Here is a 21,247-nt window from a genome sequence, read left to right as displayed (position 1 = left end):
GTGACCTGGTCGAACGCTGTGGACTTCTACTCTTGGAGCTGCTAGCCAGTGGGGCTGGTCGTATGTTGCTGACTTTGTTGCTTCGGCGTACCAGCGAGTGCCCAAAGAAGACTTCAGCAGAAGCACTTTGTGAGTGTCGACCAGGCTAGCGTAAGGGCTAGCAACGCCAAACCGTTTGATCTCTCGTAGCGTTGTATATATTATATGGATTCTTATGGTGATGAGAAATAATAATGGGATATTTTAAGTGTCTTTCTTTTAATATTGCCTTTTTAACATTACACTACTTTTACACCAAGATTAAGGTCCTCTGAACTTGAGTAGGATCACAGTTTATAAAGAACCCGGTTGCGAAGAGTTCGTAATACATACCGGATAATTAGTGACGTTGAATGCGACGTCAGAACGACGTCGAATGCATGACGATTATAAATGGAAACGCTGATAATTAGTGGCGACAAAACTACGGTAAATCGACGTCGGAACGACGTCGAATGCGACGTCAGAAGGACGTAGCATTCGACGATTTTATATATTTATATATCAAAGTATGCAACAATGTTTTACCTGTTGGTTTTACAATATTTTAAGACTGTTTAATATTTCCCAATTTCTATTTATTGTTTCAAACTATACTTAAATCACATACTGAAATAATAATTAAGCCATATTAAATCTATTTCTCAAGCACATCAGGGAATATTATAAACAATAAAAGAGTGAGTTTTACTTCTATAAATAAATAAATGCTTGTTCAGATAAGGTACATACATACAAGAGATTTTTACAAAAAAAGTTACTAGGTTTATAGACAAGAGCTGGTTCATACAATGCCTAAAGTCACTATTACGCAAAGAGTTTTGGCTTTAATCTTTTAGTGGAGCTAGAACATGTGGTCATTTTAAGTAGAAAAAGAAAACGGATACACGAAGAACTTTCCAACGCAGGACTTCGTCAACATTGTGTTGCGAAGGAGATATTTCTGGAGGCGGGAATCTGAAGTAGGTGCGCAGAGTCCGCAGGTTACAGACGCATTAAAAAGCTCAGGGGAGGAGCCGAGTAGGTAGCGTTGACCAGACTAATTTTACGTCAGGACGGACCGAAACGTCGTCGTCCCTTCAATTTCTAGTGTGTGGTCTCAACATAATTTTACGTCAGTTTTGAGGAGGACGTCTTCAGTAGTTTCGAGTGTAGAGGAGCTCTTCAGCGATGAAAGTGGTACAGCTTCCGTTGAATTTAGCTTACGTCACCGGAGGCATTTGTCCTGTAGGAGGAAACAAGGAATCTAGTTTAAGATGCGAGTTAACACACTTTCCCTCCCCCCCCCCCCCCCCCCACACTAAATTTCCCTCTCTGCTACAACCAACAACCTGGTTGATCAGTCCAGCAACCAGGAGGCCTGGTCGACGACCGGGCCGCGGGGACGCTAAGCCCCGGAAGCACCTCAAAGGTAACCTCAAGGTACGTTGGGAGCCGGTCGGCCGAGCGGACATCACACTGGACTTGTGATCCTGGGTTCGATCCCAGGCGTCGGCGAGAAACAATGGGCAGAGTTTCTTTCACCCTATGCCCCCTGTTACCTAGCAGTAAAATAGATACCTGGGTGTTAATCAGCTGTCACGGGCTGCTTCCTGGGGGTGGAGAGTCGAGGACCGGGCCGCGGGGACACTAAAGCCCCGAAATCATCAAGATCACGTCAACTGGATCCCACCTAAAAGTATTGATCAGTTTTAGATTTTTTGGCCATTTTGTAATTTAGTCCAGCAAGATGACCTTATTTAATGGTCATACATTTCAATTTATAACCATGTTAAATACTAGGAAGTAAACTCACTTGCGATAGCGCTCTTTATAAAGTCGTCCTTATCCTCTTGGATACTAACTAGCTGAAAGCCTCTGCCAAGACTAGCAGTAAGAGTTTGCTTGATCCCAGCTGTAGGTATTAGTATTCACGCACCATCAGAAACTTTACTTCTTACCAGCTACATTTCCAGGTATCTGAAACGAGTTTAAAATTAAATTAAATCGAAATTTACTGAAATGGGACATTAAGAGCCGTTTTGGAGGCCTCAAGCCTGCCTCCTTGGTACTCCAAGCACATTACTCAGCCCGTCCTCCAAACAAAGACCCAAAAGTGATCCCATGCACCCGCCAAACCCCCTGTTTATGAATGAAAAACGGTTTACACACGACTCGACTGCTGACGTTCGAACATATCCGGAACAAGTGCTTCACTGACGAATTTTGTTCGAATCACAACGCTATAAATGCTTCACCCACGTACTACAAATAATCGCCAACAGAACCTAAACACCTAACCTAAGCCTATATATGCACAATATGCTAATATATTATAATATTAATTTATACTTTAAAAAATTCCCGTTTTGAATGAACAGCATATTAAAATTTATGAATGCGTCTGTGGGGTCGACCGCTGGATGCAATGGACTCTAGTCGAGGACGGGTTGCATTACTCAAACATAAATCAAGAGTAACCAAATCAAGCTAGAACTGACTGTTCTAGTTTGAGTCGGTAACGAAACCTACTTACCAGGTATTCCACAGGATGGGGTGTCTAGTTTGCTGTGGGTTGAAGACCGAGAAGCTGGGGGTTTTGGCATTACAGGAACCTGATGGCCATGCAGAAAAAATAGTAAATTATACAAGACGCATTAATGCTACACCTTTGTAATAGTTTTAAGTAATTTACTTTAAAGTATCAACCGTACACAGTTGATAGACCAAGTGTTATTGTCCTAACTGGAAGAAACAGTGAACATGCACGGCTATACTGCACATTACCAAAACTGCAACTTTTGGTATTGTGCAACAGAGTCAAGTTAGCGTTCAAGTTTCTTCCAGATACTAACTTTCTGCCTAACGGGACGAGTCTTCAACCTTCTTACCCAAGGTCACTGGGAGTTATTCCTAACAAAATAGTGTCACGCAGGTTTTGGAAGTAATTTATGTACACTGGTCTATGGTTAGGGGTTACGGATGTACATTTGGTTGTTAACACTCCCGTACATTGTTCCAATGGCGTGTTAATGAAGTTGCTTAAATGTCATTCCTTAATCTACGAAGTAAGGATAAAAATATCCTAACGACACTTCAGGTCCTTGGTGATAAGTTGTGTACACACTATAAGCATTAAGAGCTCGCCTGGATAAGGTATTTAAGAATATGAGCTACTTTAAAGTTTTAATATTTTACTTCACCATTCAGGAAACTACCTTCTGGCACAACTATATCTAAGGCTGGTCTCTGACGACAGAGCTGTACGTGGTGCCAGGTGATGTGGTGCCAGGTGAAGTGACAGGTGATGTGGTGCCCCTACGCCGTCCTTATAGATGCTCTTCAGTACCCAGAGACAGTCTTGCCTACCGTGTCTAGTTGTGGTCGCCCGAGCCTAGAGACGGGAGGAGAGAGAGTTAACCATTGTATTCTTTAAAATAAAGACGTATTAAATCTTATGACGTTACTTATACTTTACATCCATTGAAGATTGTAAGTTAATCGCTTAAAGTCTACCAAACATCCCGTATGTTAAGAGCTGTATGATAAATTAATAAAATTACAAGCCATACTGACCCTTTAGTGCGAGACCAGTTGGGCAGTACCAGAATGGCCGCCTCCATGTCCTCCTGCCTCGCTCTGTACCGCATGTCCACATGAACTGGATCCCACCTAACACAAAATAAGTAAATTTAGACAAAAATTCTTAACATTTGTAAATCTTAGTCTAGCAGGATGACCATACTTAATGTACAATGCACATCTTAAAATAATGTATAACCATGTTAAACATTAAGTAACTTACTTCTGGCAATAACTTTACGAAGTCTAATCCTTGTCTTCTAACTAGCTGGAAGCCTCTGCAGAAACTAGTAGTAAGAGTTTGCTTGATCCCAGCTGTAGGCACAAGTATTCACGCACCATGATTAAAGTCACTTCTTGCCAGCTTTCGTTTCCATATATCTGAAATATATTGAGCTAAAATTACTAAAAAGGGGACAACAAAGAGCCATATTGAGGATTCTTAACTCGTGTTCGGTATTTTAAGTACTGGTTTGATCTATGGGATTTATAGATTAACTAGAACTTACGTTTTTTCGAGTTAAATGCCACAGTTTAGTTTGCTGTGGCCTTGAAGGCATAGAGACCTTGGCTGGGGCCGAGGGACCCACGGAAGCTGGGGTACCTGAAATGCAGGAAGAACAAGGGTGTCGCTTGAATTAAGTTGTAATGGTCAGAACGAATTATGCCAGTAACTCGTTATATTTAGAGAACTATTTACACAACTACAGTAACTGAATTTATGATTTATACAAACCACTGAAATGTTGGTATTAAATAAATTAGAGTTTTAAGGTTTAAGCCAGACGTCAAGGGCTAGTCTCACATGATACAAATGGGTTAGTGGGACGTCAATGGGCAGTGTGTAGTGTCACACGCATTATTATGCGCACTTTACCTTTGAATCGTCGAGGTTAATCTGAAACAGGGGTTATTCCCCCCCATACGCCACACTAGTTAGAATACGGGGAACAACGGTAAAGGAAGGGGCGACGTAACAAGGGGGGAAGGGCGCGCAACATGGAAGAGGGGGAGGGAGGGGGCGGTGCAACATGGAAGAGGGGGAGGGAGGGGGCGGCGCAACATGGAAGAGGGGGAGGGAGGGGGCGGCGCAACATGGAAGAGATGGAAGAGGGGGAGGCGCAACATGGGATGTGGGGGGAAAATCCTCACCATACAGCTCACCTTCAAGAGTCGAGCCTGGAACTGTGTACCAAAAGCGAGGCAAAACAACACTGAAGTGTTTTTTAGTCTCATCCTCACTTTTATACCCAGCAGCCAACCAAACCCGGCCGCTGATTGGTTGACATTCACCCTAAAACCTCACCCCCATTGGTTAACATTTTGCGAGTCTGAAGTGTCAATTAACAATGGCCAACAGCCACTTCCCCAATACGAACGAGTCTCTTAGGAACCAATAATGATCCCCTAGCTTGAATGTTTGAAGTTGTTCATTTCAAAATCTAATTCACAAACCAAATACAACATTCTATTGTAAATGTTGCAACAGAACAACAGGTGCAACAGAGGAACATTTGCAATAGAATCGGTCGTGAAGTAGCAATCATCCGTCAGTCAACTGTTAACTGTTAAGGGCCGCTCAACAACTATGATAAACAATATATGCAATTACACACTAACAAACCCAAAGTTCCTGACACTACACTGGATAATGTTCAATATTTGCTTTCGATTGACTTAAGATATTGCTCGCTAATGTAAATTAGGTGATTTTAACATATGAACGTATAAGCGAACTTATAAACGAACGAACGTATTAACGTACGAACATTTATGCTATATAGTAACTATTAACGTCAAGGATGACATTGTTCGGAATATTATTCTGTACAAGTGGCGTCCTCGACGATCACCACGTGACGCCGGACGGGTCCTCCGTTCTCCTCTCGTCCTCAGAAGAAGACTTCCAGTCACCTTCCTCGCTCTTCCTGTACTCCCCAAGGTGCTCCTCGAGTGCCTGGAGTACGAATCTCAAGACGAGTCTTATAGAATGTCAGGCGGTTCCCAGCTCCTTCCTCCACTCCCTCTACAGCTCCTACCTCTACAGTTCTGCCTGTTAGAGCTGTATGTTTACCTTGAGATTTATAAGCAACTCGTAACCTCCACCTCAGACGACCACAGCCAGACTGTAAGGAAGGTAGGTAAACAAGACCGTCTCGGGGTACTAAAGATCTACATAACATAACACGACATTGCCTCTCACCACGACAAGTCTGTCACATGACACTAGAGCCTCTGATGTCGATGCCTCTCGTCGGTCTTGCCTCTCAGGTCTTCCTACTTGGGAACCTGTACACTGAACGACCTTCAACACTGCCAGTGTATCCTCAGGATGGATATAGGGTTCACAAATAGGACCTCGATGTGTATGGGGTCCACTACCAACCGTAGGATGGGTGGGAATGAGGTCCAGTACTGCCCATAGGATAGGTATGGGGGCCCACTACCGCCTACAGGATGCGTATGGGGTCCACTACCAACCGTAGGATGGGAATGAGGTACAGTACTGCCCATAGGATGGGTATGGGGCCCACTACCGCCTACAGGATGGATATGGGGTCCACTACCAACCGTAGGATGGGAATGAGGTCCAGTACTGCCCATAGAATGGGTATGGGGCCCCACTACCGCCTACAGGATGGGTATGGGGTCCACTACCAACCGTAGGATGGGAATGAGGTCCAGTACTGCCCATAGGATGGGTATGATGCCCACTACCGCCTACAGGATGGGTATGGGGGTCCACTAGTGCCCATCTGTGTGCGGTTGTTGACCCCACACCAATCTTTTGGATGGTAATGGACCCCATACTCATCCTATGAGCAGTTGTAGGCCCCCATACCCGTCATACAAGTGGTAGTGGACCCCTTACCCTTCGAGTGGATGGTAGTGGACCCCATACCTACCCTGTGAGCGCTAGTGGACCCCATTCCCATCATGTGGGCGATAGTGAACCATATACACATTCTTTTGGCGGTAGTGGACCCCATACCCATCCTGTGGATGGGAGTGAGCCCCATACCCATCCAGTGGGCGGTAATGAACCCCGGACTCATCCTATATGCAGTAGCGGACCCAATACCCCATCCAACAGGTGGTAGTGGACCCCATACCTATCCTTTTGGGTGGTAGTGGACCCCATACCTATCCTGTGACTTGTTGTGGACTCTCCATCCATCCTGTTTGCATAGGATGCATACCCAATAGACATTCCAACGTCATACCGTTTTCTGCTGACGTTCCTACAATCTATTCTCTAATTTGACTAGACCACACACTAGAAGGTGAAGGGACGACGACGTTTCAGTCCGTCCTGGACCATTCTCAAGTCTATTCTCTAAGATTTTCAAAGCTTACACTATTGTATATAATGTTGTTTAGCGATAGCATCATTAGTATATGCAATAATTCACGAGTGCTTATTATCATTTTCAGAGAAGCACCAACCCTGGAAACACAAACCGAAACTGACTATTTTCCGCTTGTTACAACTTGTAATAAAGTTGTTACATCTTGGCTAAACGTGTTTATGACGTATTAGAACGTTGTTACAACTTGCTATATTGGTTGTTATAACTGGTTAGGTGGTGTTAAAACTTGTTCGAACGTTGTACCAACGTCGTAGTTTCGGTGTGTGTTTGGAGGGAAGATTTCTCCCAAGTGCTAACCTTTAACTGAATGCACCGTAGAATAGTGGTTTAAATCATGGGTTGAAACCATTGTTGATTCAGAATGAAGACTTGTAATTTTAACTACTTTTCGATTTTAGTCGAGAATCTCCATCCATCAACAGCTATCATCTTCGCTAACGACTCTACTATAATCTTAAGCCTTAAACTCATCCAAAATACTAAAATAAGGAGCCATAAGTAGTAACTATGAATATCATTGGTGAACTATATAAATTTTAATTAATTGTAATAATAATTAATCAATTTTAACTTTGCCTTATGTCAGATTTTCTTGATTTTCTGGGAATAATGCTGCCCTCAGGCTGCTCAGAGACAGAGTAATCAATTGCCTCCTTAGAGCAAAATATTTAGCTAAAATTAGAGCACTCTGTGCTCAGTCCTACTAGGTCTCCGTGCCGTCCTGTGCTCAGTCCCACAAGGTCGAACTACTGACCATTCCCAAAATACACGAATTTTATTATAAATTGATTGATTTGGTAATTATTAATTAACTTTTGTTTTCAAATATATATTACCCACTACCCATCGGCTGTTTGAGGGGTGGGGTACAGAGTACATGTGAGGGTACAGAGTACATGTTGGGGGTACAGAGTACATGTGGTGATGCAGGGTACATATAATTGTGTCGGCGTGACAGGGAGCCAGAGTGTATTCATACACTGTAGACTTATACCGGGGCTCCTTAAATTAATTAAATTTAATCAAGGATAAGAAAAATAATTATATTTAAATTTTTTTATAATATCTATTGTCAATTGTTTTTATAATAGTGTCAAAATAACATAATACTGTGAAAATCTAATGCTCTAATTCAGCAAGAATTCACACAAGATAATGAGTTATTGTTTACACAATTGAGGCAACACACACACACACACACACACACACACACACACACACACACACACACACACAACTAAAGCCATTTGTGTGTGTGTGTGTTGAAGGGGGAGAGAACTTGGGGGGAAAAAGCGCCAAGCCATTACGACTATATTGCACTGGGAAAGGAGTCAGGATAAGGATTTGAGATGGGACGGGGGAGGAGAAGGAATGCTGGCCAACCACTTTGACGGTCGGGGATTGAACAGCGACCTGCATGAAGCAAGACCGTCGATCTACCGTCCAGCCCAAGTAGTTGGACATTATATTGAGCCAATAAAAAAAAACTAGCTAATATTAGCAGTTTAAGCACAAAAAATATTTAAATAAAAATATTATAGACAACCAAATGCTATTTTATATAAGAACACAGTTACGCACATTATCTAAACATCCTCATTTAGGTAGAACGAAAAAATATATATATATATATATATATATATATTTTCAACAAAATATATCACACGATAGCCTCATGAACCACACACACACACCACAGTACTGCCCTAAGCCAGTCTTCACCCATGGAAAAAAAAAGGTTTCTCAACTGGAACGGATCATGACATAGGCGGCTGAAGATCAGCAGAATATTTACTACTGACAACAAAGAGTAACGTAGATCAGTAGAGGTCACTGAATGTTGGACCTCAATCCAGCCTTATACGAGTCTCGCCAGTACCGACGGCCTGCTGAAAGCTGCCCAGAGCAAGTCCAAAACCTCAGACATGTCAGGAATAGGTGAAGACCTTAGGGCTCTTAGGCTAAAGGCTAGCCGACGACGAGGCGTCAGTAGTGAGCCAGAGCATGCAGGATGTGGGCCACAGATCTCGCTCCAGCATCCTCGCCCTTCACATTCTCCTCTCTCACGTACGTGGCTCGTCCAGCTCTGATGGAGAACACAAATATTAGCGACAATCACACGTGATGTAAAGGGGCTGTAAGGGTACCGACTCACCCTTCCTCATAATTGGTTCTATCGAGCATTCGGAGCCTGATATTTGATGGGATCTACATGATAAAAATATTCGGCCATCAAAATTTTGTGGACAGGTGTAAAATGATTTGTTTGGAATCTCTGGCTGATACAGATTTAGTTCCATAACATAACTGGCAGATGCGATGCTGTCCTATGCAGATTGTATAGCATATTGTTTGAGGAAGTTATTATACAGTATATTTTGAGGTTATCTTAAGATGATTTCGGGGCTTTAGTGTCCTCGCGGCCCGGTCCTCGACCAGGCCTCCACCCCCAGGAAGCAGCCCGTGACAGCTGACTAACACCCAGGTACCTATTTTACTGCTAGGTAACAGGGGCATAGGGTGAAAGAAACTCTGCCCATTGTTTCTCGCCGGCGCCTGGGATCGAACCCAGGAGCACAGGATCACAAGTACAGCGTGCTGTCCGCTCGGCCGACCGACTCCCTTAAAGAATACTTCCAAAATATTTGCTCAGGTTATTAAATGTTAGATTTTAAAATGTAACTGTTTACTAAGGTAATGTCGCTGTTTATTAAGGTAATGTTTCGAATGACCTTGTTCGGCCCTAACCTTGCTTTCATGTGTGCTGTTTTCTTAGCCCCTTCGTCAGCAGCTGCAGCCATGGCCTGCAGAAGACTTCTCAGGTCGTGGTCGTCGGAGGTACTCTCCAGGACCTCCAATGCTGGTATCAAGGCATCCAGCTGGCGCGAAGATACGAGAGATAGGAGATAACTATGTACATGAAGACCTCAGACATAAGCATAAAGAATTCTATCAGTTTATAAGGGTTATAAACATCCTATTATAAGAGTTAAGGGGTTACATTATAGGGAAATCTTGGTCTAATCTGCAAGGCACTGTTAATGAGGCTTATCTTAGACACTCTAAATATGTATTGAACAAAATTCTGCTTAGTGTATGAATGGACATAACAAAGGGGAATATTAATGGAGTATTAAAAGTATCAACACGAGACAGAACGCGAAACAATAAGTATAATTTGGATTAGTATAGATTTAGGAAAGACTTGGGTAAATACTGGTTTGGTAACAGGGTTGTTGATTTGTGGAACCAATAACCACGAAACTTAGTGGAGGAGGGTTCCCACTATTGTTTCAAGCATGGGCAGGACATGTATATGAGTGGGATTGACTGGTTATAAATAGGAGCTGCCTCGTATGGGCCAATAGGGCCTACTGCAGTTACCTTTGTTCTTAGTTTCGTCCCTAATCAGTCACTATCCTGTTCTCTCGCGTTAACCAGATTTAACATTCCATATCCCCGAGGACCCAACTTACCATGGTCCTGTCTCCCTGTGCGGCCCCGCCGTACTTGCTGATGGCTTCACAACCGGCCCTGAGGGCTGCAGCCCAGGCGCTACGGTGGGAGCATTCGTGGGATACCAGAGAGGCAGATGCCGCCGTGAACAGGATGGAGTACAATCCTCCTGAAGTACCACCCATAGCGTTGGCGGACACGTCCCCTAGCACACCTAGGACCTGGTGGGGCTGTGTCATATTGAGTCCGGATAGCTGCTTTGACACGGCTGAAATGAACCAATCAGGTTAAATAGCATTTAATGTTAAAGATTCGCTACCTGGAACAAAAAGTCCCAAGTAGTGAGCCCGTAGATTAAAAATAACAATATTTTGCTATTTTTGCTATGTCCCCTAGCACACCTAGAACCTGGTGGGGCTGCGTCAGAGAGAGTCCGGATAGCCGTTTTGACACGGCTGAAATGAACCAATCAGGTTAAATAGCAATTAATGTTAAAGATTCGCTACCTGGAACAAAAAGTCCCAAGTAGCACGGGCTATGGTGAGCCCGTAGATTAAAAATAGCAATATTTTGCTACTTATCTTTGCTTTTTGTAGATGCGTGTGTGAAAATTGATGCATCTTCGGCTGATTTTTTTGTTAATGAAGCTCATTCAAAAGTGAGACGGCCATTTATATGATTAAAATAGAAATAATTCTATGTCGAGAGTTTAGAACTCCACTAAAAGTGAATTACAAAATACAGTAGGTTTATTAATAGATAATTAACAATGAAGTAGAGGAATCACCAACCTGACACAACGGCGTTACTCCCCAACTTGCAACTAAAGATACAATGACTTAGATTTTATGAAGGGTTATGCATAAGACATCCTGACCTACGCTCTCCAATCAACCAACCAGGTCAACCATTACAGTAAACTACATTGCAACTATATTGCAATCTTGCCAAGGGTCAGAATATCAGAGTTACTACAGCAGATATAGGCGTCGGGCTTCCATATGAGGTCTTCTTAAAACCCAATACTCGACATTCCCATGCGCTCCGTCACGTCTGATATTAGCCTTATAGAGTTTAAGACATTATAGGGAAATCTTGGTCTAATCTGCAAGGCGCCGTTAGTAAGGCTTATCTTGGACACTAAATAATATTGAACAAAATTCAGCGTAGTACTGTGAATAAAATTCTAGCTCGTCTGAAAGTTACCCAACTTTCAGTTAACTGAAAGCCACTATAGCACGCATAGCGTTTAGGGGCAAGTCCTTAATCTTAATAGTCCCCGGAATACGACACGCCAAATCGTTTAACAACCAGGTACCAAATTTATTGTTGGCTAAAAAGAGGCAACAGTTAGGGTTTGGCGCCCAGTAAATCCTCCCCGGCCAGGATACGAACCCAGGCCAAAGCGCTCGTGAAACGCCAGGCGAGTGTCTCAGCCCGTCCTCCAAACAAAGACCCAAAAGTGATTCCATCCACCCGCCAAACCCCCTGTTTATGAATGAAAAACGGTTTACACACAACCCGTCCTCGACTCAAGTCCATTACATTCAGCGGCCAACCCCACAGACGCATTCATAAATTTTAACATGCTGTTCATTCAAAACGGGAATTTTCGCTAGTATAAATTAATATTATAACATATTAGCATATTGTGTATATATAGGCATAGGTTAGGTTAGGTTAGGTGTTTAGGTTCTGTTGGCGATTATTTGTATTTGTAGTACGTGGGTGAAGCATTTATAGCGTTGTGATTCGAACAAAATTCGTCAGTGAAGCACTTGTTCCGGATATGTTCGAACGTCAGCAGTTGTGAGTCGTGTGTAAACCGCTTTTCATTCATAAACAGGGGGTTTGGCGGGTGCATGGAATCTCTTTTGGATCTTTGTTTGGAGGACGGGCTGACTCACAACTGCTGATGTTCGAACATATCCGGAACAAGTGTTTCACTGACGAATTTTGTTCGAATCACAACGCTATAAATGCTTCACCCACGTACTACAAATACAAATAATCGCCAACAGAACCTAAACACCTAACCTAACCTAACCTATGCCTATATATACACAATATGCTAATATGTTATAATATTAATTTATACTAGCGAAAATTCCCGTTTTGAATGAACAGCATGTTAAAATTTATGAATGCGTCTGTGGGGTCGACCGCTGGATGTAATGGACTTGAGTCGAGGACGGGTTGAGTGTCATACCACTACGCCATGGAGCCATACAAGTATACGAGGTTGAATTTTTTTTTTCAGCCATGTTATTGCTGCTAGATCAAAGACCCAGCGGCCCGGTCTCTGACCAGGCCTCCTAGTTGATATATTTTGATCACGTCACCCCGTGTCAATCTGGACAGTTTCAGCCTCATTAAAGTTGAGTCTACAATTTAGTTGACTTTTACAAATAGACAGAAGAATCCAGGGCCAAATGGTCTATCTATCATTTAAGAATATAACTATCACAATGGATCAATTGGTTGAGTTGGTTGCCCATGTGGGAGCCTTGCTCACCACAGCAAGGACTGAGCAGGGAGCCTTGCTCACCACAGCGAGGACTGAGCAGGGAGCCTTGCTCACCACAGCAAGGATTGAGCAGGGAGCCTTGCTCACCACAGCAAGGACTGAGCAGGGAGCCTTGCTCACCACAGCAAGGACTGAGCAGGGAGCCTTGCTCACCACAGCAAGGACTGAGCAGGGAGCCTTGCTCACCACAGCAAGGATTGAGCAGGGAGCCTCGCTCACCACAGCAAGGACTGAGCAGGGAGCCTCGCTCACCACAGCAAGGATTGAGCAGGGAGCCTTGCTCACCACAGCAAGGATTGAGCAGGGAGCCTTGCTCACCACAGCAAGGATTGAGCAGGGAGCCTTGCTCACCACAGCAAGGATTGAGCAGGGAGCCTTGCTCACCACAGCAAGGATTGAGCAGGGAGCCTTGCTCACCACAGCAAGGATTGAGCAGGGAGCCTTGCTCACCACAGCAAGGATTGAGCAGGGAGCCTTGCTCACCACAGCAAGGATTGAGCAGGGAGCCTTGCTCACCACAGCAAGGATTGAGCAGGGAGCCTTGCTCACCACAGCAAGGATTGAGCAGGGAGCCTTGCTCACCACAGCAAGGACTAACCAGGGGGTCTCACCACAGCAAGGACTGACCAGTAATGCCCTTCATTAGGGTGGAGCCACAGTCGCCGTCCCCACAGAGAGTATCCAGGGTGTTGAGGGTGTCCTCGTGGGCTGGCATCCGGCTCACCACAGCCTCCAGACACGACCGGAGTCTTCCGGCCTGTGACGAGTCCCAAGACCTACATCCGGGCTCCTGTAAGATATCAATTTCAGCGCATGTTATCACATGACTATTATAAACATACAACTTCCACATTCCCATGATACAGTACTAAGGATTTTGTTGCAAATTGTTGTTTTAATAAATGCCATGTAACTGGTAATTCAAACATTAGGCTCCACCCACTGGCATCTCATTTATACAACCAATAGGCATAACGAATTTCCGTTTTAACTAATTATTAATCACCTAATTCCTTACCAGGTCTTCCGGCGTGAGAGTAAGGGTCAGGTCAGGAACGGAGAGGTCTCCGACAGCGTCGTGAGCCAGCAGGCAGGGAGCCGGCCATGCAGGGGCGGTGGTAGGGGCGTCGAGAAGGGTCAACCAAGCCGGATTTAGCAGCCGCAATACCGACAAGTGAAAGCCCTTCATATCCAGACTAGTCATCAATGCCCCCTGGTACACCCGTTCCACACACACCCCGCGACACTCTGATAGGGATACACATGTTTCAACACTGCAGACAGTTTACTTCAGCACTGTAAACTGGTATACTTCTCTGTGTTTATAGTTAGACATGTCGAGAGAAGGAACACAGTTTCTATATCGTAAGGTTACAGTGAATTCCAATCTCCCTACTTATCACTGCTGGAAGTAAGTAATTGTCAAAAGAAAGCATCAAATCGAGCATCAATTTATGCATCAATTTATGCCCCATTATGTACCGAGAAAGCTATGTAGCACTACACAGATTTCACACTAAAGTGATGCATCAAAATGAACAAATCCACAAGGGCCGTGACGAGGATTCGAACCTGCGTCCGGGAGCATCCTAGACACTGCCTTAATCGACACCCTGTCGTAGCTCAGTCGATTAAAGCAGTGTCTGGGATGCTCCCGGACGCAGGTTCGAATCCTCGTCACGGCCCTTGTGGATTGACTATGTAGCACCGTTTCTGTCACTGCTGGAAACATGGGTCATTAAATTAAAGTGATTTAAAGAGGAGTTATACATTGTAACTTTCTAATCACTTTCGGCAAATCAAAGAACCTCATATTGCATACAGTTATTAGTTTAAACTAATTAAATTAATTTGTGAGTTGCTTCGTTTCTTAAGAAGAAACAATTTAAACTGAACAATATGGCAAAGATTTGTTTGTATCTGGAAGTGGAAATACAACCCGTTCTCGCACTTTCTTACAGTCAATATTGACTTATTAAATACGTGCATATGTGACACACTAATTTATTGTGAATATTTTAGTTTACCTTGAAAAGCTTCATAGAAAACACCGACCTTACCTAACCTTCTTAGTCTGTTAAGATAAGCATCTTATTGCTTCGTAATTACAATTATTACTTAACCTATTATAGGGAGCCGGTCGGCCGAGCGGACAGCACACTGGACTTTGTGATCCTGTGGTCCTGGGTTCGATCCCAGGCGCCGGCGAGAAACAATGGGCAAAGTTTCTTTCATCCTATGCCCCTGTTACCTAGCAGTAAAATAGGTACCTGGGTGTTAGTCAGGTGTCACGGGCTGCTTCCTGGGGGGTGGAGGCCTGGTCGAAGACCGGGCCGCGGGGACACTAAAGCCCCGAAATCATCTCAAGATAACCTCAAGATATAGTCAATATTGACTATACGAAAGCGCGAGAATGGGTTGGGAAATAATACTAACTGAGCTGAGACACGACTTCATTGGTGAGGTTACTCATCTCCAGCTGCGAGAATGACCCCAGATTGTTGACAATCACTGCCACCTTATCCCCCTCCTGCAGGTCAAGTCTGGTGGCCGAGTCGTCCTTCGTCAGGTGAGACAACATTGCCTCGACCACTTGCTGCGTCGACTCCGCCTGTACGGATTAGTGTGATGGATAACGCATCTGTTTCTTAACATAACAAAAGCAAATTATGATGTTGACAAGACCATATACTAGAAAGTAAAGGGACGGCGACGTTTCGGTCCGTCCTGGACCATTCTCAAGTCTATTGTGCGACTTGAGAATGGTCCAGGACGGACCGAAACGTCGTCGTCGTCCCTTCACTTTCCAGTGTGTGGTCTAGTCAACATACTTCAGCCACGTTATTGCGACTCATCGCCTGTATACATTATGATAAATTTCTTTATTAGGAACTCCATGCACATTCTACAGGCCGGTATCAATTTATTGACATTTACCCGCAAGGAAAGCCCAAAACTAAGAACCAGGGGCCAGATTCACGAAAGCACTTACGCAAACACTTACGAACCTGTACATCTTTTCATAAGCTTTGGCGGCTTTGTTTCCAATTATTAAGCAGTTAATGAGCCCCGAAGCACCAGGAGGCTGTTTATAACAATAACAACAGTTGAATGAGAAGTTTTCATGCTTGTAAACTGTTTTATAAATGTAACCAAAGCCGTCAAAGATTGAGGAAAGATGTTCACGTTCGTAAGTGGTTGCGTAAGTGCTTTCGTGAATCTGGCCCCAGGTTCATGGAACCCAAGTTGATATAGGCATCAGTAATGATCCAGAAACAATAAATTAGTTATCTAACTACCAACACATAATATATTGAAAGTTCTCGATTAAAAAGTATTCTTTAATTCCGTTTTTTTGTGTGTGTGTTATTTCAGTTGGAAAGTTATTGAAAAATAACTTTGAAATTGTTATTTTGCTACTTGGAACTTTTTTGTTCCCAGTAGCTGAATCTAAAACAACATCATCCGCTGCTCTCTTTTCCTAACACAAGGGACGTTTACCTTGATGGTAGCGGCGCCTGACTCCCCATGGACGCCGAGACCTAGCTCCAGGACCCCAGCAGGCACGGTGAAAAGCGGCGACGCCGCCCCAGGCAGGGTACACCCGCTGGCAGCCACACCTATAGTCCCTATAGCCTCCCCTAGCTTCCTGGAGACGCTGAGGGCCTCCTCCAGGCTCGCTCCGCCTTCCGTTAGCGCCCCTACGATCTGTTGAAGAAATAAAGTCCCATAACATACGAACTGGAAAAAGATACTTCGTAGCACACACACACATCTTTAGGCCAATATCTACTTTAATCCCGCTACTTGCAGGCACAAGAGACCATGAGGAGCGTGAGGACGAGGGTGTGGAGCAATACCTTGAAGATGAAGTGTGTGCCGCAGAGGCCACGTCGCCCCGCCGTGCCCTCTAGCTCCGTCAGGGCACAATCGTCGCCTGAGATGTGCATCTCCACCTGGACCAGAGACCACACTTTACTGACGTTAATTTACAAGTGTCAAGAGGTAGGGGAAGGTGTCGAGTGATTAAAGGAAAGTCAGAGAGATAGAGGAAAGGTCCAGCAGAAAGGATCTTTGAGAGGGAAAACAAGGTCCAGGAAGGAAAGTAAGGGTCTAAGAAAGTGTCTAACAAAGAAAGGATCCAAGAAAGAAAGCAAACGTCCAAGAGAGAGAAGGGAAATGTCCAAAAGAGAAAGGAAAGTTCTAGGAGAGAAAGCAAGGGGGGCTATTTAAATTAAATTTAACGAATATTTAATGACAATACGACAGATATATTTATCAATGTTACTTTGTAGTCCATCATCTTGACGCACTTAGAAACCTCAACGATCTTGCTGACGCACTCAGACCCATCAGCCATATTTTCTTGACGCACTCAGACCCATCAGCCATATCTTTTTGACGCACTCAGACCCATCAGCCATATTTTCTTGACGCACTCAGACCCATCAGCCATATTTTCTTGACGCACTCAGGACCCCCTCAGCCATCTAGCATACACTCTCAAACTTACCCTCATCCCTGCTGCTCGGCAGCGCTCGACGGCCAGGCCAAAGTTGATACGATCGCCAGTATAGTTGAAGACTACCACCAGCACCCCGTCTGTCAGCAACACGTTAGAGAAACTTATTAGTTTCCCCATTCAGCCAAACTGAATACAACAAAGCGTCAACATTTTGGGAGGAGGGTTCTCTATTACTACATATGGGGTACTATACATTATTTTGATGACCAGACCACACACTAGAATGTGAAGGGACGACGACGTTTCGGTCCATCCTGGACCATTCTCAAGTCGATTGTCTTGATCTCAATCGACTTGACAATGGTCCAGGACGGACCAAAACGTCGTCGTCCCTTCACATTCTAGTGTGTGGTCTGGTCAACATATTTTAGCCACGTTATTGTGACTCATCGCCTGCATACACTATTTTAGAAGGATGGGTTGTAAGACCCACATATCCAGCCAGATGTGTGTGTGTGTGTGTGGGAGGGTGTGTGTGGGTGTGGTATACCTGGGTTATCCTTCCCGACGGCTGTGATAGCGGCGACGATATCAGCCGGTGGAGGGGAGGTGAAGACGTGTCCGGATACCGACGCCGCCAACATCCCACTACCCACGAACCCTGTCTCCGGACACCAAGCGACGAGGGAATCATTAAAACCATCTCTTATTTACTCGGATTTCTACCTATATCAACTTCTTAAATTTTATGATTTGCATCCTGGAACACATTTATTACCCATTGTTAGATGAACGTTACGTTGTTAAACTGATGTCCCATTGCTAGAGACATCTCACATTGCTAGAAAGATGTCATTTATATTATATTGATGTATTAATTCTTGTAATGGCTAAACAATGGTTATACGTATCAACATACACTTAGAAACCATAATACTGGACAGGTCTCAAACATTGTATAGTGTACAACAGGATCGTATAGTCTTTCCTTACTATAACCCCTTAATTGCAGAGAGCATCCAATGGTATATAGGAGCGCCCCCCTTACAGAAAGACCACCTAAGAGGTTTCCACATTAAACTTTCCCACAGAGTGTCCATTCACTAGGACTGCCAGTAGAGCGACGCCCTTGCTTCCTGCAGGGTCGGTGCTCGATCCACTATGGTCCAAATGGATGGGGATCGTTCCTTGACGCCCGTTTCCCTATTCCCAATTCCTGTCCTCATATCCCAGCTCCTGACCAAGTATCCCTTTCATGTGTTATATTTAGCCATACTGGCTTAGCATTTTCTCCTCATAATTTCCTCCCCTTGCTGACCCCTTAGAAAGCATCCCAAGAGAATTATCACACTTTACTGACCCACAGAGAGCATCCCAAGAGAATTATCACACTTTACTGACCCACAGAGAGCATCCCAAGAGAATTATCACACTTTACTGACCCACAGAGAGCATCTCAAGACGAGTCTCAAATTCCACTTACCCACAGAGAAAGGTTCGTGGCCGGATCCTCCGCCGGAAATCAGAGCAACTTTCCGTCTTCTGTTGGGTCCCTTGAGCAACCAGCGTCGATCGACAATCACCCGCTGGGTGAAGATAGTTAACTGGTTAGTACACATCCTCGCCTCGCTCCTATAAGGTTTCCAAGACAGCAAAGAAGTTAACCGGAGAAGATCACCAGGAGAGATAACCACGGGAGATTACCTATTTAGGAAACGGTTAAAAGCGGTAAACCAGTATGAGTATATAGCAAATGGAAGGAATAAGGGGGAGGGGATAGGAGGACGGTGGCCGACCGCTAGGGAGCCATGGGGTATCGAACCCCAACCTGAAAGAAGAAAGACCGTCGCTGTACCGACAGTTTTGTCGGGAGACGAATCATAAAAACTTCTTCAGTTAAATTTGCTCATAGTCTACATGACTTTATGGTTAAAATTAACATTTATCGGATGGCATTTTGGAGGAAAGTTCTTTCTTGCACGTTTGAACTACATAAAATACATATTTACTATTCAACTCATTACCGAGAAAAAGTTAGATATCAACACTGGAAGGCGTACATGGTTCTGCAGCTTCCGGCAGTGATGAGGAGCGAGATGTTTCGAGACTCACGTGCAGGGGGATGAGGTGGAAGCCCGGGTTGGATGCTGCTACAGCCTCCAGACCCTCATCCACACACCTCTCGCTTGAGGCCAACAGCTGCAGGGTCGCCATCTTGCTTGCTGTACCGACTACAGCAGCGACACCGTCAATAAACGTCTCCTCACACGTCCCTGAGGGTAAAACAGCAGAAATTACAGTTTAAATGTTGTACTCGTCTATTTGTGCTTGCGAGGGTTGAGCTCTGGCTCTTTGGTCCCGCCTCTCAACTGTCAATCAACTGGTGTACAGGTTCCTGAGCTTATTGGACTATCATATCTACACTTGAAACTGTGTATGGGTTCTGGGAGTTCTTCTGCTCCCCAAGCCCGGCCCGAGGCCAGGCTAGACTTGTGAGAGTTTGATCCACCAGGCTGTAGATAACACTATCTACTGATAAAGACAGTCATAGCTTCATCGTCGCCTGCTGCTGCTGCTCCTCTTATCATGATGTTACTTAATCTTCCCTCCTGTAGGAGGTAATGGTCTTAGTTAAACTGGATTATGTGTTATATGTCGCCTTTCCTGTCAGCTCACGCACATAGGTGCATAGGGGGGAGGGGTCTGGTAGCCGAGTGGACAGCACGCAGGACTCGCAAGCCTGTGGGCCCGGGTTCGATTCCCGGACCTGGCAGAAACAAATCGGAAAAAAATTCTTTTCACTCTGGTGCCCCTGTTACCTAGCAGTAGATAGATCCCTGGGAGTTAGACAGCTGTTACGGAACTGTTGCCTGGGTGTATAGGGAAATAAATTACTAGTTAATAACAGTTGATTGACAGTTGAGAGGCGGGCCGATAGAACAGAGCTCAACCCTCGCAAGCACAACTAGGCGAGTACGTACACAGGTACACACCCACCAACTCATTCATCCACTCCCACTCACTCAACCCTAGATCCACACGAGCAATCAGTCGCAAATGCAGAGACCAATCCATACCAATTCACGACACTATATATGAATTAGTTGTGCAAATCACACACTTTATTGGTAGTTAATTTGCTGTCATTGGCAAATTACCAGTCGTTAACGACACTTTAGGTAGCTACCTTCTCATATGACAGAAATTCTGTCATCGTGACAATGACTGTCAGAGTGTTGTCAAGGAAATGACTGTCATCTGCCGGGCGTGTAGCTACGGACCCAGGTTCCAAGCCTCAATGATAAACAGTTACTTGCTCATTATAACTCATTGCTCAATCGAGTGTTGGAGTGTATTAACTCATTGTTAATGTACAATTTACTAGGGAAGGGTGAGGGGAGGAAATACATCTGCTTTGCTCATTCACAATCACCACACACCTGTTGATAAGTCTTCACCAACACTGCACCCAGCCACCACAACACTGCCTCCACCACACCATACGACCTTGAGGTGGTCCAGCTGGTATTCCTCCCAGAGTTACCAGTTTACGAGTATCTCTCAATCCTTTAATATTTACGTCCTTAAGGAAAACTACTTTGAAAGTGGGTCTGAATTTAACGATACAGATATCTTTAGCACTTAATATTTTGTATCTCTATATCTTCAAGGGGGATGGGGAGGGATGGATTAGCAGAAGGGATAGAGGTAGAATTTGGTACAAAATCCACCAACAGATACCGTCACTGGATAGGTAGCCAAGCCACCTTTTATATAACAGCGGATATATCCGATAATATATCATTATCACAAGTATTATAGCAAATG

General features: G+C 44.3%; 1 protein-coding gene and 1 long non-coding RNA gene across 6 annotated transcripts; both read right to left on the bottom strand.

Annotated features, from left to right (window-relative positions):
* Positions 1–835: 835 nt before the first annotated feature.
* Positions 836–4,894, bottom strand: LOC123764609 (uncharacterized). Of its 3 annotated transcripts, none has more exons than XR_011225067.1 (9): positions 4,765–4,894; positions 4,110–4,204; positions 3,824–3,981; positions 3,595–3,690; positions 3,237–3,412; positions 2,555–2,633; positions 1,835–1,998; positions 1,600–1,711; positions 836–1,264 (listed from the first exon to the last, which is right to left on the bottom strand). It is a non-coding gene; the product is annotated as an uncharacterized lncRNA (long non-coding RNA). The 3 variants fall into 3 exon arrangements; XR_011225069.1 differs by having other exon boundaries at positions 1,884–1,998; XR_011225070.1 differs by having other exon boundaries at positions 4,753–4,790.
* Positions 4,895–8,012: 3,118 nt separating this feature from the next.
* On the bottom strand, positions 8,013–21,016 carry LOC123764503 (triokinase/FMN cyclase). Of its 3 annotated transcripts, none has more exons than XM_045752396.2 (13): positions 20,860–21,016; positions 19,532–19,692; positions 18,903–19,005; positions 17,970–18,080; positions 17,468–17,556; positions 16,815–16,910; positions 16,456–16,662; positions 15,391–15,565; positions 13,973–14,202; positions 13,582–13,744; positions 10,448–10,695; positions 9,720–9,850; positions 8,013–9,057 (listed from the first exon to the last, which is right to left on the bottom strand). In XM_045752396.2, the coding sequence occupies exons 2-13, from the start codon at positions 19,631–19,633 to the stop codon at positions 8,958–8,960; spliced, it is 1,755 nt and encodes a 584-aa protein (XP_045608352.2). In that variant the 5' UTR covers positions 19,634–19,692; positions 20,860–21,016; the 3' UTR covers positions 8,013–8,957. The 3 variants fall into 3 exon arrangements, with proteins under 3 accessions (XP_045608352.2, XP_045608354.2, XP_069170632.1); XM_045752398.2 differs by lacking the exon at positions 20,860–21,016 and adding an exon at positions 20,607–20,753; XM_069314531.1 differs by lacking the exon at positions 20,860–21,016 and having other exon boundaries at positions 19,480–19,619.
* Positions 21,017–21,247: the final 231 nt, after the last annotated feature.

Source organism: Procambarus clarkii, chromosome 79, assembly GCF_040958095.1.
Source record: "Procambarus clarkii isolate CNS0578487 chromosome 79, FALCON_Pclarkii_2.0, whole genome shotgun sequence".
In the NCBI taxonomy this organism is placed as follows: Eukaryota; Metazoa; Arthropoda; class Malacostraca; order Decapoda; family Cambaridae; genus Procambarus; species Procambarus clarkii.
This window is presented reverse-complemented; position numbering and strand designations above follow the sequence as displayed.